This window comes from Ctenocephalides felis, unplaced genomic scaffold (genome assembly GCF_003426905.1).
Source record: "Ctenocephalides felis isolate EL2017-DRISC unplaced genomic scaffold, ASM342690v1 CF-g0.4_SCAFFOLD_01886, whole genome shotgun sequence".
NCBI classification, from domain to species: Eukaryota; Metazoa; Arthropoda; class Insecta; order Siphonaptera; family Pulicidae; genus Ctenocephalides; species Ctenocephalides felis.
Genome location: NW_020538040.1, coordinates 36,848,376 through 36,866,319, shown reverse-complemented (window position 1 = coordinate 36,866,319; position 17,944 = coordinate 36,848,376). Strand labels below are relative to the sequence as shown.

Genomic DNA, 17,944 nt, shown 5'->3' with positions numbered 1-17,944 from the left:
AAAACTCATCAGGTCGATTCCCAACTAATATCTTTCGAACGGTTTTTGAATTTTTAAAATCGAATTGCGGGCGAAAACGTGGATGAAAGTTTTTTCACTTTTCTGCGATTTACAAAGAAACGGTTCGGCGGATCGTAGCGCAAAACTGACAATCGATAGTCTTCATTGAGATACATCGAATGGCTTTTAAATTTTTGAAATCGGTGCAGCCGTTTTTGAGAAAACGTCGATTTACGTCAAAAAATCTGTTCACACACACACATACTTTTTCCAAATTCGGTCTCGTTCGATTCAGATTGGATTGAAACGTCGAGAAAACATAAAATTAGCGAATCGCATTTTTTGATGAAAACATAAACTTCTCTTTCGGGAAGTTAGTAATCATATAATAGCTTATAACAGTGATAATAATAATACTTTAATATGCTAAAATAGAATCTTATTTTGATTCAATATCAAACATTAAGTCTTATTATCTTTATATTTATCTAAAATCATAAATAAATCACTATATAGTCGAATCGACGGAGCTTTTTCTTAACAAAATGCAAATGAAAGCGCATCATCATCTCAATTTTTTAATCATTTTAAAATCAGCATCGGAAAATGTATCTATTTGAGCAAATATCTCGTAAGATTCAATGTCATGCTTTATCTCACCGTCAAAGTCAGGATACCATCTGTAAAATTGTTACAGATAATTCTGTCACAGTTTACGTCTGATTTCCAAAGGTTTAACACAACATCGGCGTTATTAGAGAAATGGTCGATTGAGCTTTTTGTAACCGTACACATGTGCATATTATGAATGTGGTCAACTATATATAATTCTATAATAATTCTGATATACTATTTTATATGATTTAAATTGGACGGTCACATAACAACTCTAAAAGTAAGTAGTAATTTTTCTTTATAACGAAAATGTGATGAGACTAATGATAGTAATAAATTATTATTTAAGTAGTTAAGGTAAAGAAAATGTCAATGTTAAAGTGTACATTTTTTTAGCGTTAATGAAGTAGCAAAACAAAATGTTTGTATCTTGGGTTGATACTGTTTTTCATATAGGTAACACCAATAAAAGCAGGTTGTTACTTATTAAATTTACTAATTAATTTGGGATCTACTTAATTAAAAAAATAAGTTATTTTAAAAACTATTTATATTCAGCACGTGTTTTATTTTTTTTTTTTGCAAATATTAGATGTTTTACTTTCTAACCAATATATTTATTCTTTTATATTTTTTATTTTTTTTTAACTTCCTGTAAAATGAAAATGTTTTCACGTTTTGAAGGTCTCTGAACATTTTGGCATATATTACAATTAGAAAATATGGGTGTGAGTGTGCGAATCAACCGATTTGAACGATTCAAAAAACATTCGGTTCCTATTGATGAGAAGGCGTGCTGATTCGAAGCCGTTTCGAAGATATGGGGCAAAAAGTGCTAAAAACGGTAAATCAGTTTTTGAGAGAACGGAGTACCCGATTTGAATGATTCAAAAAAGATTTACTTGTATTGACGAAATGAAAAATTGATAAAAATTTTAGTAAGGCAGGTCTAGCGGCTTTGGAGATACAGAGAAAAAGGTAAAAAAAAATGATATTTGGCGGTCAAAAATGATCATTTGATCATTGATCTGTCATCTGATATTTGATCAAATTTTTAAAAATGAGTATTAATTGTGTTACAATTTTGTCGGGTTCCGTACCAAAATTGTTAATTTTTTTAAAGTTTATTATATGGTTCAAGCAAATTTCAAAATTTTCAGAAAAATTTTTTTTTTCAAAATTTTAAAAAATATACAAAGTTTAATACTTCAAATATGAATTTTAAATTTACAACTCAGTTTGAAAATGTATATATTCTAAATGCATTATTCTTATTGTAAGAAATTTCTCAGATGGATTTATTCGGCACCTATTTCTAATGTAAACTTTCTCAAGTGTTTTGAGCGATGAAATCGTCACTGTATATTTTATGAACGATAAAATATATAGTGCTTATAATTATCTATTTGAAAATATTTAAAACAATTGTTATTAATTATTGATCAATATTTATTGATCTGGTAAGGAAAGTTTCAGCAATTTGCCTTAAGGTGCGACGCCATGCACCACTATAGTTAATTATTATAAAGAAAAAACCATACTGAAAAGTTCACATTCAATGTATTGATGACATTATTAAAAAAATTACATTTAAACAATTTCAAAATTCCAAAAACTAACAAAAAATAAAAAGTTTACAAAACAATTCAGAAAATCCCCGTAGACATTTTCAAGCGTAGATTACATTTGGCTTATATAATAGGAAGATGCAAAATTTATGTTAGTTATGCCAGTTGTTAGCTTTATTTATTAAATAGGTTAGAAGTGCTGGTATGCTATTATTGCTTGAGGCAAATTGCCGGAAATTTGCTTCTATAAACCAATATAAACTAAACGCTATATGATTTATTAAATAGATTTAAAGTGCTGGTATGGTATCATTCATTGAGGCCAGTTGCTGGAAATATGTTTCTACAAATCAATATAAAATAAATGAATAATTTATGCGTTTTTTGAGTTCTGATCTTGCTTAAAAAATATGGATTTTTTAAAAAAAAATTTCTTCAAGCATAATCGAAAATGTATTGTTAATACGTTTATAATCAAATCCTTCATTAACTAAAAAGCTTTTATAGATGGGTTTTATAGCACGAAACCCAGAATACGGGGAATTGTATTAAAAATAACTAGTGGTATATGGCATCGTGCCTTAAGGCAAATTGCTGGAACTTCCCGCACCGTTATGAAATATTCGAGGAATAGTAAATGCTTTCTAATAGATCATTATAAATACTGTAACTTATATAAGTTTACAGAAAAGTAAATAAACAAAACTCAATAAATCAAAATGAAGGACTAATTAATATTTATAAGAATTATATAAACTGAATATCAAAGTTAAAGCAGAATTAGAATTAAAATTAAAATCCGAATTATTTTCGATATTCAGAAAATCGTCGACAAAAAAAATTTTATTCGCTCACACGCACACACATACATGCGTTTTTTTTTCGAAGGTATGCCAGAATGTTAAGAAATCTTTGAAACGTAAAGATATATAATAATTTTCATTGTCGATTTTTCTTTAACGACTCTTCTTTTTTATGTGTAGACTATATTTATTAGATATGTACACCTAAGAGCATTGTCGTATGTATGTGAAGCATCAATGCCTAAGAAGGGCGATTTTCAGTTGAGATTATATTTGTGATCTATAATTTCCAGTGGAAATTCGATATAATACTGCTTGATATCATAGCCGATTGAAGTTGGAAGTGAACCCGAGATTAGTTTGTCCCAGCTTGCGTTCTCAATCTTTACCATTACCCCACAAAAGGGCTTATAACAAGTTCTATAAATGTTAATGCTTTTCCTAATATTTTAATATTAATTTTTATTGTCAACCTAGTGCCCTTTAATTCCCGATACTATAGAGCAGAATGTATACCAAAGTTAATTTTTCTAGCTACTATTCAGAGGTAACAAGGACCCTTCAACGATAAACAATCAATCAACTGAACTAATTTCACGTACATATTATAAAGCATTGAATCATATAAAAAACTTTTTATCAATTAATAAGTCTACACACGTGTCCTTCAGTGAACCAGTTTTTAACTAGATATTTTACAATGTAGTTTATGAATATTATATACAATTATTTAAGTTGTAAATATTTTAACAATTAATTGTTATAATTGAAAATATGAAGTAATAATGGCACTTTTTTCTAGTGTTGCTAGGTCATAATTTTTTCAAAAATAATTTATCACATCAGTCACTAAGGTTTTCTGCAACTTAAAATTTTCTAAATATTTACATTGCGATTTGTGATTCAAAAGCACCACTTGTTAATTCTCTTTTGTCTATTTATAGTCTTATCAGTCAGTAGATTAAGTTTTTTGGAGGTTTTCGAATTATATATCTTCTATTTATTTTAGATATCTATAATGCAAATAGCACAAAATACATAAACAAATTTTGCTTCTTAAGTTAAACGGGTGAATTTAATTTAAGATTTTTCATTATTTATTGGTAATGGGCCGAAAATCGAAAATAAAAATATTAGCATATCTTCACATTTCAGAGGTTTCTGATTATTTTGGCATACCTCAGAAAAAATGGATGTGTGTTTTGTGTGTCTGCATTATTTCGTTCACGTTTTCTGGCGCACGGATCAACTGATTTGAATTATTCAAATTTTGCATTTGATTCCTATTGATAGGGAGAAGTGCTGATTAGTTTTTGGCAAAGGCAGGTCCAGTCCTTTCGGAGATATCAAACTTAGAGTGGTGAAAATCTAAATCTAGTTTTTGAGAGACCGGAGTATCCAATTTGATTAATAATTAAAAAGATTAACGAAGAAGTGGTGGCTAGTTTTTGGTAAAGGCAGGTCCAGCTATTTCGAAGATACAGAGATAAATGTACAAAAAGTGGCAGTTTTTGAGAGAACTAAGCATCTGATTTGAATGATTCAAAAAACTTTCTGCTTATTTTAACAAATTTTTTTCCAAAAAAATTTTTTTTTGAATATCGAAAATAATTCAGATTTTAATTTTAATTCTGGCTACAGTTCTAAAACTCAGTTAATATAATTTTATATAATTTCTATAAATATTAGACAATGTAACAGTATTTATAATAATCTATTTGAAATCATTTTATATTCCTCGAACATTTCGTTACGCTGCGGGTAGTTTCAGCAATTTGCCTTAAGGCACGATGCCATACACTACTAGTTTTTGTTTTTAGTTTATTACCCGCGTATGTTTAAAGTTTTTGCTTTTAACTTAGATTTATAGTGTGAATATGTATATATGAAATATATAGATAATAAAGAAAGAAAGTTATAAAAATTTCAACAAATTGAGAATGATACTTTTGATATCCTTGTGTTTTAAGATCTTCTGATCATTTTCGCATACATTGAAAAGTGTTGGAATATTTCATGCGTGCGTGTAGTATGTATTGTATGTGTTTTCATCTAAACCTGCTACTTAGTTGCGAGAAGGGTTAAAACGTTCTGTAGTTTTGTCGAAAAATGTTGAAAATATGTATTTAACATACGCACATTTAATTATTTTACAGATACTTTTAAAAAGTGCTTAAAATGCTTTTTACTAATTGTAAGTTGTGAATTGAGTATTTATTACAATGCTGTAAGTACATTTACTCTAAGCAAATCATGTAAAACTTAGTTAGAAATTTATTGACTAGTTTGAAAAGATATTTGGTTTATTCCGTACCAATGCAAGACATTCTACTCGTATATAGTTAAAATTGAAATTGAATGTTTTGTGAAATGTATCTAATCCATTAATACATAAATTCATACAAGCATACACGCAAACATACACACTAATGTATGCATTAATTGTTAGGTGTGCCATGATCAGGGAATATAAAGAATAAAGATGTATCATTTTCAATATTTTGGTGATATCAACAATCTCTTTTACAAGAAATTAAATCATTATTTCATTAAATACATTTTTATTGTTCGTATTTTAGTGGAAAAGAAGGAGAAGAAACAAAAGAAACCATTTTCGCGAACACTCAAAGATGTTATATATAGAAGAGTTCATATACTGTCCTGGTTACCGTCATATGACCGGGAAGCCGCGGTTTCGGACATGATAGCTGGTATCACTATAGGCTTAACGCTGATACCTCAGAGCATTGCATACGCGGCCCTGGCTGGCCTTACTGCCCAGTATGGACTTTACTCGGCATTTATGGGTATGCATATATACTTTTTTATTTACATATGTATTTCAGTCTAACAGCTTAGAAATACACATTACCTAATACCTTAAGCCTGCATTAACTTAATCTAACACTTTTTATTAAGAGGAACAAAACATTTTATTGAAGACCCAATAAACTTAACGTTCTAGACTGGCTCCACAGTTAACTCCTTCTTTTTAACTTCCCGTAGGGTAAGTTATTGTAATGGGCCGAAAATCGGAATTGAAAATTTTTACATTTCTCGACGTTTTGAAGGTTTCTGAACGTTTTGCCATACCTCAGAAAAAATGGATGTGTGTGTGTGTGTGTGTATGTATGTGTGGATACAAGTTTCCAGTCACGTTTTAGGGCGCACGGATCAACCGATTTGAATGGTTCAAAAAACATTCGATTCCTATTGATAAGGAAAAGAGCTGATTAGTTTTTGGCAAAGGCAGGTCCAGCCGTTTCGGAGACACGGAGCAAAGAGTGCAGAAAATAGAAATCGAATTTTTGAGAGAACGGAGTATCCGATTTGAATGATCTAAAAAACATTCAATTAGTAATGATTGGGAGAAGTTATTAGTTTTTGGCAAAGGCAGGCCCAGCCATTTTGAAGATACGGAGCTAAATATGTGAAAAATGGCAGTTTTTGAGAGAACTAAGCGTCCGATTTAAATGATTCAAAAAACTTTCTGCTTGTCTTAACAAAATAATTTATTTTGGAAAAAAAAATTTGTTTCATTTTTTTTTTTTTTTTTAGTTTTTTGTATATCGAAAATATTTCAGATTTTATTTTATTATTTTATATTAGACAATGATACAATATTTATAATAATCTATTTGAAAACATTCAGTATTCAACGGGAAGTTCCAGCAATTTGCCTTAAGGCACGATGCCTTAATTGCCTTAAGACAGAATTCCACTTACAGCTAGTTATCTTTTTATTCGGTCAATTGTTTTCAACCAGTCTAGAATTCTCTTATCACTCTTAGCGCCGAAAATATCTTCTGCTGCAGACTTGTTCTATCCAGCACCGCGCATCTTTCTCTCCGGTGTTATACTGTGGCCTTCTCCTGCCCTGAGGCCAGAAGAATCCAGTCCTCGCTACTACTCTCTGATCGCAACTCCAGCCTTTGAAGTACTCCGGCAGTTCTTTTGTTCTATCGCTCCATACTTTCTATTGTATCTAGATCTTTCCAATGTTCAATGTTCAATTCAATTTTCCAATGTGTTCCCAAATTTGATCTGAACAATACTTGCAGTACTAGAAGAAAAAACGATAGGCTTTCGAATAACACTAATAAGAAAGTAGTCGAACGAAACGCACTACCCGAAAACATTAATTGAAAATTTATTTTATCCTTTTTAGCTAATAAGAAATGATTATTTGGCATCAATTGTTCTACATTATATGGTCTAAGCCAATGTGAGTAGAATTACGTAATTTTTTTTCGATATCTTTTATGGTTACGCCAAAAAGTGAGTTTGAAAAAGGGGTCACTTTGGCATATTTTCAATGATATCTCGGCCAGAGGTCAGTTATAAAGTTGAAGATTGGTATATCGGATTTTTTTAAGAAAATCTTCAAAATGGCGTATAAATTATTTATATATCAGGGTGGGGCCAATTATGTATGGCAACGCGCCCATACATAATTGGTCCCATACCCCCCTTGTGCGTCGTGACTATTATGTACTCGACTGACAGATCCTTGCAACTGTCAGAATATTCTGGCTGTTTACATATACTTTCTGAACAGTTAAAAGAATACACCCTCAAAATTTGAGCCATTTGGGAGCAGGTTATAGAAACTTTTTTTTTGACATTTTCAAAAATTTAAGGGATGATGACGCAACCGTCATGTGCTGGCCAGAATGGTACTTTCTTAATGGACCGATAATAAAATATCATTTAAGGGGGTTGTTCTTTTTACGTTACAAAAAATGCAAGGTATTTGTTTTTGTTTTTTCTCGAAATGTATTTATCATAGAGACATGCGGTTTTTTTCAAACAAAAATTACAAAATCATAGAATATTACGTGATTTTCTTCTTTTCTTTTTGCGCCGTCATTTTTTAACCAGGGGGCGCCAAAGTCGGTCTTGCAAAATCGATCTCTTTTGCGGTGCCACAGATAAATCCGTTGCGCATCGCCCGAAACAAAAAAAAAAGAAATTACGTTAAAGAAGAAGTTTGTTTCCAGTCCCCCTACCAAAATAAAAGAAAAAAAGCAAGAAGGAAAAAAATGGCAGCTATTTAAAAAAAAGTGTCAAAAAAGGCCATTTTTTGGGGCGAGAAGCTTCGCAAAATTTTTTTGCGTAATGTTATCAAGTTGTTTGAGGTAGGGGGACTCGGTATTGCAGTGGTGAACAAATTAAAAAAAAATGCAAGTCGATCCGACTTGTAGTTTTTGTTTAATTGTGGCACCGCATTGAAAAAAGTCAATTTGAGAAAAACGTATTTAAAGTTCTTAATATAATGTAAGGAATACACCATTTAATTTAATGTACTAAATACACCATGGTGTTCAAAGATGCTGACACATTAAAAAGGTCATGTGCATGAGGTATTATAATGAAAAAGAGGAATCTGGCATACAATAGCTCGCGGAGCGATAAAAAAAACGCTTTCAGAGGATCATACATATAGAGATATATATATCTATAACTTTGTCAAAAAAGTAGATATTGAGATGATTTTTTTTTTTAAATGATTCTAAGGGTTTTATCTTTCATAATATCAAAAAATCTCAAAACCGAAACAAAGAAAAATAAAAAAAGAACAACCCCCTTAAAACATTTCTAGTTAGTGTTTGTTTTCTTTGTGAAAACAAGTTAATCAAATAGCTCGCTGGCTCGTTGACTAATTGTTTTTTAACTTAACAATGACAATATTATGTATATATATATCTACGTCTATATATATTTTAGGTGCATTTTTATACGTCATCTTTGGTACCATTAAAGAAGTATCTTTAGGACCAACAAGTTTAGTTGCTCTGATGGTTTTGGAATATTGTCATGAAAAACCAGTCGAATATGTAGTTTTACTAGGCTTTTTAGCTGGTTGCATTGAACTTATGATGGGATTACTGAAACTTGGTAAGTATTGTTTTTTAAATATTATTTGTAGTAAATTTTTAATTCATATTATCACTAATTCATTATCTTGTAATATTGAAATTAACAACAAATTTAATTCACATTATTTTAGTAATTTAAATGATTTATTATTTCAAATTTCAGAATGAAAATTGATATATTAACTATATATGTAATTCTTCTTACTTGATTTCTTCAAATCTTATTTAGTATAGTTTATTATTGCAAGTTTATAAATTGTACTTTTATTATTAATTATATTATTAATAAATTGTTAAAAATTTGAATTGTTTCTAATAATTCAATTCGAAGATTATTTAAAATTAGTGAAAATTTGTATTTATTACTTATGTAATTTTTTTACTCAACAGGATTTTTAGTCGATTTCATAAGTGCCCCAATCGTTTCGGGTTTTACATCCGCGATGTCGTTAATAATTATTTGTGCGCAGGCAAAAGGTTTGCTAGGGCTGCATTATACAGGACATGGATTTGTGGATACATTGATGCAGCTAATACAAAGGATATCAAATGCGAGATTAGCTGATTCTATACTTGCCTTATGCTGTATAGTTTTTCTTTTAACATTAAGGGTAAGATATTATGAACAAAATACACGCACATACATATATGTATATATATATATATATATATATATATATATATATATATATATATATTTCAAAGTAACTAGCAGCCCATTCGTCGAAATAAAAAAGGTATAAAGTGTAAATACTTTTATTTATACGTTTCGACACAAGATGCGTGTCATCATTCAGCAACTACAACAATTTGAAAATTTTATTACTAATATAAACAACAATATAGATTAATTGTAGCATAGAGAAACATTATACACACCACTGGACAAAAACACTCAACAAAAATTTATTTTAAAAAATTAAACTTAATAACATATTAGAGAAAAATTTTTTTAGAAAAAATTATGAATAACTAAAAGATTTGAAACTAATTTGACTAAAAGTTATAAAATACATAATTGTGAGACGAGAAACACGCCCATACCGAGCATCCAGACTCGACTGAGGCGTATTGATAGGAATGGGAGGGGACGCATCAAGGACAAAATTCTCGAAGCACGAAAAACGCCTCGAACAAACAGTGCTTGAACTGGAATGATCAAAAGGAAAAAAAAACCATGTAAACGTTAGAACAAAAAAAACAATATTGTAAAAATAATAAAAAGAGATAAGCAAATTAATTTTATGTTTTTTTAATAAAATCAATAACAATCTGATAACTATCATGTAAAAGGTGGGATGAATTGCGTTTATTAACACAAGAGGAGGAATTTAATGAAATAAAAAAGGATTCAGCAAATTTTCTAAGGTCACTATTTTTTTCGATATAAAGGATAACCGGATGGGAAGTGTTAAAAGTGTGATTGAAATTGAGCATATGATCTGAAAACATCGTTTTGAATTGGTTTGGATTTTTTGAATTATAAATATGTTGATTAACTCTCTTATAAATATACTGGGAACTTTCTCCAATATAACACAAGTTGCAATCATTGCAATCCAACCTGTAAACAGAATCGGTGACCCTATCAGACGGGGTTCTAGACTTAAGAACCGAAAAAAGGCAATTAAACGTATTATCAAAACTAAAAACTAATCGGAATCCTTCTGAAGAAAATAACTTTTTTAAAAAATACGAAAAATTGCTTAAAAAAGGTAAACAGATAGTTCCTTTGTATTGGGCGGAAGAGGAAGCTATTGAATTTGAACAAGAAGGTGAAAATGAATTATTAGAATTAGTTTGCAAATAAATTAATCTATTATTAATGATGTTGTTGACCAAGTGCGAAGGGTAACTATTGTCTTTGAGAACGGAACGAATAAGAGTCAAATTTTTTTCCCAAAACATACTGTTATTTAGTAAAATAGCCCTGTCTATAAGAGAGATAATGACAGAAATTTTAATGGAACGCGAATGAAAGGACAAATAATTTAAATATCTTCCTGACCACGTTGGTTTCTGATACCAATCAGTCAGGACAGAATTGTTTACTTTATTTTAGTGATTCTTAAGTCTAAAAACTAATAGAGTCATCCGACTCATACTCACAGGTGAACTGCAAATGTTTGTTAAAGGAATTATGATTGATTATATTATGATATTATGATATTATGAATTATGATATGATGAAATTGAGCATATGATCTGAAAACATCGTTTTGAATTGGTTTGGATTTTTTGAATTATAAATATGTTGATTAACTCTCTTATAAATATACCGGGAACTTTCTCCAATATAACACAAGTTGCAATCATTGCAATCCAACCTGTAAACAGAATCGGTGACCCTATCAGACGGGGTTCTAGACTTAAGAACCGAAAAAAGGCAATTAAAACGTATTATCAAACTAAAAACTAATCGGAATCCTTCTGAAGAAAATAACTTTTTTAAAAAATACGAAAAATTGCTTAAAAAAGGTAAACAGATAGTTCCTTGTATTGGGCGGAAGAGGAAGCTATTGAATTTGAACAAGAAGGTGAAAATGAATTATTAGAATTAGTTTGCAAATAAATTAATCTATTATTAATGATGTTGTTGACCAAGTGCGAAGGGTAACTATTGTCTTTGAGAACGGAACGAATAAGAGTCAAATTTTTTTCCCAAAACATACTGTTACTTAGTAAAATAGCCCTGTCTATAAGAGAGATAATGACAGAAATTTTAATGGAACGCGAATGAAAGGACAAATAATTTAAATATCTTCCTGACCACGTTGGTTTCTGATACCAATCAGTCAGGACAGAATTGTTTACTTTATTTTTAGTGATTCTTAAGTCTAAAAAACTAATAGAGTCATCCGACTCATACTCACAGGTGAACTGCAAATGATACCAGGGTGACTGCACACCGAATGATACCAGGGTGACGGTTCTGTTCAGGATAATTTTTTGCAAAGAATAGAAAAAAGGTAGGCACAAAATACCGCCACATTACAATTTTTTTGAAAGGACGAAGTCTGTCGGGCCGGCTAGTTACTAATATAAACAACAATATAGATTAATTATAGCATAGAGAAACATTATACACACCACAGGACAAAAACACTCAACAAAAATTTATTTTAAAAATTAAACTTAACATATTAGAAAAACATTTTTTTAGAAAAAATATGAATAACTAAAAGATTTGAAACTAATTTGACTAAAAGTTTATAAATACATAATTGTGAGACGAGAAACACGCCCACACCGAGCATCCAGACTCGACTGAGGCGTATTGATAGGAATGGGAGGGGACGCATCAAGGACAAAATTCTCGAAGCACGAAAAACGCCTCGAACAAACAGTGCTTGAACTGGAATTGATCAAAAGGAAAAGAAAACCATGTAAACGTTAGAACAAGAAAAAACAATATTGTAAAAAATAATAAAAAGAGATAAGCAAATTAATTTTATGTTTTTTTAATAAAATCAATAACAATCTGATAACTATCATGTAAAAGGTGGGATGAATTGCGTTTATTAACACAAGAGAGGAATTTAATGAAATAAAAAAGGATTCAGCAAATTTTCTAAGGTCACTATTTTTTCGATATAAAGGATAACCGGATGGGAAGTGTTAAAAGTGTGATTGAAATTGCATTTAATCGCATTTATAATTCAACCTCTTTTAATCGTATTCTAGATGATAATTTCCTCAAGAAGGTACTAGGACTGTCGATTTCCTGAAATTCATAGAAGAGCTGTTGACAGTGTAAATGAAACAGCCTCCAGTTCTGCCAGTGACTATAAACCTCTAGGGCCTAGGTCTAGGCAGTGCTCTTACAGATAAGTCTAAGCATTTAGTATTTTGGAAGGAAGCTAAACATGTCTCAAAAAGCATATGCTTTTATAAGAAAGACAAGAGAGTTAAACATCAACACAACCAAAACACCACCAACTATTCAAATTTTTTTTAGAACATTGGTTTCGAATATATTTGACAGAAAATAAAGTGTCCGGAAATTAAATTTTTGTAAACTCGTAATTTTAATTAAATTACGAGTTGACAAAATGAAAAAATGAAAAAAAAAATGTATTTTTTTTTTGGTAGTATTAGAAGTCACGGGGTTAATAATCGCAAACCTTCTTGCAGTGCTTTCATTGGATCCTACAAAAGCCTTGTTGTCAATAAGTTTCATTCCGTCCATTCTAGCCACATTGCTCGATCAACGCTTTAAAAACTTGCATTTTAAAAACACCAATGCTGCCTCAAATGCAATACATGCATTGAAAAATCAAATATGTATGAACAATTCTACTACGTTAAAGAATAATTCTACTAAGTTTAGATATTGATGCCACGCCAGACAGTTTCGACTTTTGGCAGTTACATAAGAAATTGCGCCAGAGAAAAAGGAAATAAAAGACGTGATGAAATAGATTTATATCTAAATAAACCAGTCACGCCTATAGCAAGCAACACTATAGAATCATGGAAAGATATGAGGAAAATTGTTCCCAATTTATAGAATTAATTTCGAGTATAGGCCACCATTATTAAGTTATAGCAGGAGTTTCGGATAATAAAATTATCATCAGTATTCAAAGTGCAGCATATGAGAAAATTTTACCATTGAGGGCTCAATAATTACCAAGAAAGATGTTCGAAATATCAAGTGCAAAGCAGTGCTACCATACCCTACCCATATAGATAATAATAATAATAAAACGTAGAACATGATACTAGAAGAAGATGATCTTTTTGTGGTCGTAATGACTATATTGCAAGCTACTATTTTAAATGAATATAGACATGATAAAACATGCATAGATGGATCTCATGGTGCAAATTCTTATTGATTTAACCTGCATACTCTTCTTGTGATTGATGTGTTTGGGGTAGGTTATCCCGCAGCATTTTGTTTCACCAATCGGCAAGACAAAACTGTATTTAAATTATTTTTTGAGAAAATTTGTAGTTCAATAGTAGTAAAGTAAAAAAAGTTGCCACCTTAACTTTTATGCCTGATGATGCACACGCATATTACAATGCATGGTATCTGTCATGACTTCAACAAACAACCATTTACTTTGTTCATGGCATGTATGAAGAAGCTGGAATAGGGCATTTAATGCAAAAGTTAAAAATACTCAAAAGCATACAATCGCTTTCAACACCAAATTCATAATTCGTGCAACACTATGTGAGAGTGATTTTTGAACTATGTTTATAGAAAGTTATCAATATCAATAAATTAAAGAGCATGTTTTTACTACGCAAATGCTGCAGGCCGCTGGTCAAAGCAGTATTTTAAACGTTGAAAAGAATGCGTTTCACCAGAGAAACCAAAAAAAATATGTATACCGGTAACATCAGTTCCGTCGGAGCGCCTTTTACGAAGGCTGGCATGATAACAAAATAGAAATGGCTCTTCGAAACACCCATATTAATTGTACGTCGCTGAAACATTCAACTGTAATAGGCAAACATATATTCGAGTGCACTAGCATGCTTATGTTTCAAGAATTATAACTTTTTTAACTTCCCGAAGGAGAAGTTTATGTTTTCATCAAAAAATCCGAATCGCTAATTTTATGTTTTCTCGACGTTTCGAGCCATTCTGAATCGAATGAGACCAAATTTGGAAAAAGTATGTGTGTGTGTGTGTGTGTGTGTGTGTGTATGTGTGTGTGTGTGTGTGTGTGAACAGATTTTTTGTCGTAAATCGACGTTTTCTCCAAAACGGTTGGACCGATTTCAAAAATTTAAAAGCCATTTGATGTATCTCGATGAGGACTATCGTCTCTGAGTTTTGTGCGGCGATCGGCCGGGCCGTTTCTTTGTAAATTGCAGAAAAGTGAAAAATTTTTCGTCCACGTTTTAGCCCGCAATTCTGAATCGATTCTGAAAATTCAAAAACCGTTCGATAGATATTGGTTGGGAATCGTGCTGATTAGTTTTTGGTAAAGATCGGCCGGGCCGTTTTCTTGTAATAAAGTTTTTAAAAAAAAAATTTTGACGATTTTTATGATTATTTTTTTGACGATAGATACCATAGTTTTCTAGGTCATACTAAAATATTACGGCCCTACGACAACTGGTTTAGCTTTAAAAATTCGTCAAAGTTTGCAAAAATCAGTATGGTCTTTTTGCATTTGTCAAAATTAGACTTTTGATCGACGTTTTCTCAAAAACGCCTGAACCGATTTTAGAAATTTAAAAGCCATTTGATGTATTTCGGTGAGGACTATCGTTTGTCAGTTTTGTGCAACGATCTACCAAGCCGTTTCTTTGTAATTTGAAAAAAAGTGTTGAACTTTCGTCCACATTTAAGCTCATCCTACCGAACCGAATTAAAAAAATCAAAAACTGTTCGAAAGATATTAGTTGGGAATGATGCTGATTAATTTTAGGTGAAAATCTACCGAGCCGTTTTCTTGTAATTAACTGTTGAAAAAAAGTGTTAAATTTTCGTCCACATTAAGCTCATCCTACCGAACCGATTTTAAAAAATCAAAACTGTTCGAAAGATATCATTTGGGAATGATGTTGATTAATTTTAGGTGAAAATCTACCGAGCCGTTTTCTTGTAATTAACTGTTGAAAAAAAGTGTTAAATTTTCGTCCACATTTAAGCTCATCCTACCGAACCGATTTTGAAAAATTAAAAACTGTTCGAAAGATATCATTTGGGAATGATGCTGATTAATTTTAGGTGAAAATCTACCGAGCCGTTTTCTTGTAATTAAATGTTGAAAAAAAGTGTTAAATTTTCGTCCACATTTAAGCTCATCCTACCGAACCGATTTTGAAAAATCAAAAACTGTTCGAAAGATATCATTTGGGAATGATGCTGATTAATTTTAGGTGAAAATCTACCGAGCCGTTTTCTTGTAATTAAATGTTGAAAAAAAGTGTTAAATTTTCGTCCACATTTAAGCTCATCCTACCGAACCGATTTTGAAAAATCAAAAACTGTTCGAAAGATATCATTTGGGAATGATGCTGATTAATTTCAGGTGAAAATCTACCGAGCCGTTTTCTTGTAATTAAATGTTGAAAAAAAGTGTTAAATTTTCGTCCACATTTAAGCTCATCCTACCGAACCGATTTTGAAAAATCAAAAACTGTTCGAAAGATATCATTTGGGAATGATGCTGATTAATTTTAGGTGAAAATCTACCGAGCCGTTTTCTTGTAATTAAATGTTGAAAAAAAGTGTTAAATTTTCGTCCACATTTAAGCTCATCCTACCGAACCGATTTTGAAAAATCAAAAACTGTTCGAAAGATATCTTCCGGGAATGATGCTGATTAATTTTAGGTGAAAATCTACCGAGCCGTTTTCTTGTAATTAACTGTTAAAAAAAAATTTAAGCCGTTTTTCATGGAACTTTTTTTGACGATATACATCATGGTCTTATAGAACTTACTGTAATATTACGGCCTTACAACAAGTAGTTTAATTTTGAAAATTCGTCAAACTTTGCTAAAATTATTATCGTTTTTTTTAAAGTAGGATTGATGAAGTATATTATTTACACATTTTTTTGATCAAGTTGATTATTTACACATATCGGGAAGTTCATGTAATTTGCCTCAAGGCTAAATACCAAACCAACTAGTTTGATAAATTAGTCGCGGGCCTGCCAGTGTTTATTTGGCACAGTTTTCACATATCTTATTAATAACTGAATTAGTAATGAATATTAATAAATAACTATGAATATAAAGTAATAATGTTGTGTTTATATTGGGTCGTCATAGTGTGAAAGTTGTTTTTTTTTTGATGAATTAGTCGCGGGTCTGCCAGCCAGTGTTTATTTGGCACATTTTTTACATTTATCTTATTAATAACTAAATTAGTGATGAATATTAATAAATAACTATGAATATAAAGTAATAATGTTGTGTTTTATATTGGGTCGACATAATGAAAGTAGTGTTTTTTTGATAAATTAGTCGCGGCCGGATTGCCAGTTTATTTGGCACATTTTTATATTTATATTATTAATAACTGAATTAGTGACGAATATAATAAATAACTATGAATATAAAGTAATAATGTTGTGTTTGATATTAGTTCGGCAACGTTTTCGAATGATAGAATGGAATATATCAAATGTAAAATTATAAAACAAAGCACTGTGTGAAATGTCTTCTATCATATTTATCTTGTTAAATTGATTTAATAAACTGTTTACGACTTGCAGGCAATCGCGTTGGGCATTTGGTACTCTTCCTCTTGGAAGCATGGTGGGTAAAATGATGCGAGCACTCGGAAGCAATTCTTTAATAATGCTCAACATTAATAATTCCTTCATAAATTGCGTGCGGTTGCTATGTTTCGTTGTTGTTTGTTCTGCCAATATAACCACAATTTTTGTAATCAATCAGATTTGATATATTCGCCGTTTTTTTAAACGATAAAGAACATTTTCCACTTTATCGCCTCCAATTCCAAAATTTGCAGTTTGAAATGTTTGAAACTTGTCCCAACTGGATGCCTCTCCAAGTTGCTATAAGGAGTTTCCTGTGAGGATAATATTGTGGTAATTCTTCGCCAATTTAAATTATTTAAATGTTTTTGACGCCACGTGTTACTTGCCCTTGCAGTAGGGATGGCGCATTTGTTAACATTTCCCCACTCATAGTGAATACGGAACAATCGCACATCTTGTTAAACGGTATGAAATTGTCGCGTGAATAATAATATTTTCGTAGATTGCTGTATTTTTGTTTAAAGAAGAAATTATTGGATTTATAAGTAGATGCAGATAACCACAAATAGTTTTGGTATAATAAAAATTGCGTCTACGTTTTGACCCGCTATTCTCAATTGATTATGAAAATTGAAAAACTGTTCGAAAGATATTTGTTCGAAATGATACTGATTAGTTTTATATTACAGTGATTAATGCAATTACATGATTTCCTTCAAAAGACTTGATGTTTGTTCACGTTTATAATCTTTTAATATGTACCACGAACATCCGCTGTATTAAATTCATAGCCCAACAATAACGATTATGTTTGTATTAATAGATCCTTTTTGAGGCCAAACTTCTGAGGTTTTTCCAAGATTATCGGGCAATCGC

General features: G+C 30.8%; 2 protein-coding genes across 2 annotated transcripts in view; both read left to right on the top strand.

Annotated features, from left to right (window-relative positions):
- Positions 1-5,645: 5,645 nt before the first annotated feature.
- LOC113374908 (sodium-independent sulfate anion transporter-like) lies at positions 5,646-13,375 on the top strand (the record flags this gene model as incomplete). Its single annotated transcript, XM_026614870.1, has 4 exons — positions 5,646-5,793; positions 8,714-8,884; positions 9,256-9,476; positions 13,196-13,375. Coding segments are annotated over 4 exons (720 nt in total), but the record flags the coding sequence as incomplete, so codon positions are not given.
- A 208-nt stretch (positions 13,376-13,583) lies between these two features.
- The window catches only part of LOC113374907 (sodium-independent sulfate anion transporter-like), a 33,462-nt gene continuing 29,101 nt past the window's right edge, over positions 13,584-17,944 (top strand). The window contains exon 1 of the mRNA XM_026614869.1: positions 13,584-13,689. Within this exon, the coding sequence (XP_026470654.1) occupies positions 13,584-13,689 (106 nt within the window). The remainder of the gene's footprint in view (positions 13,690-17,944) is intronic.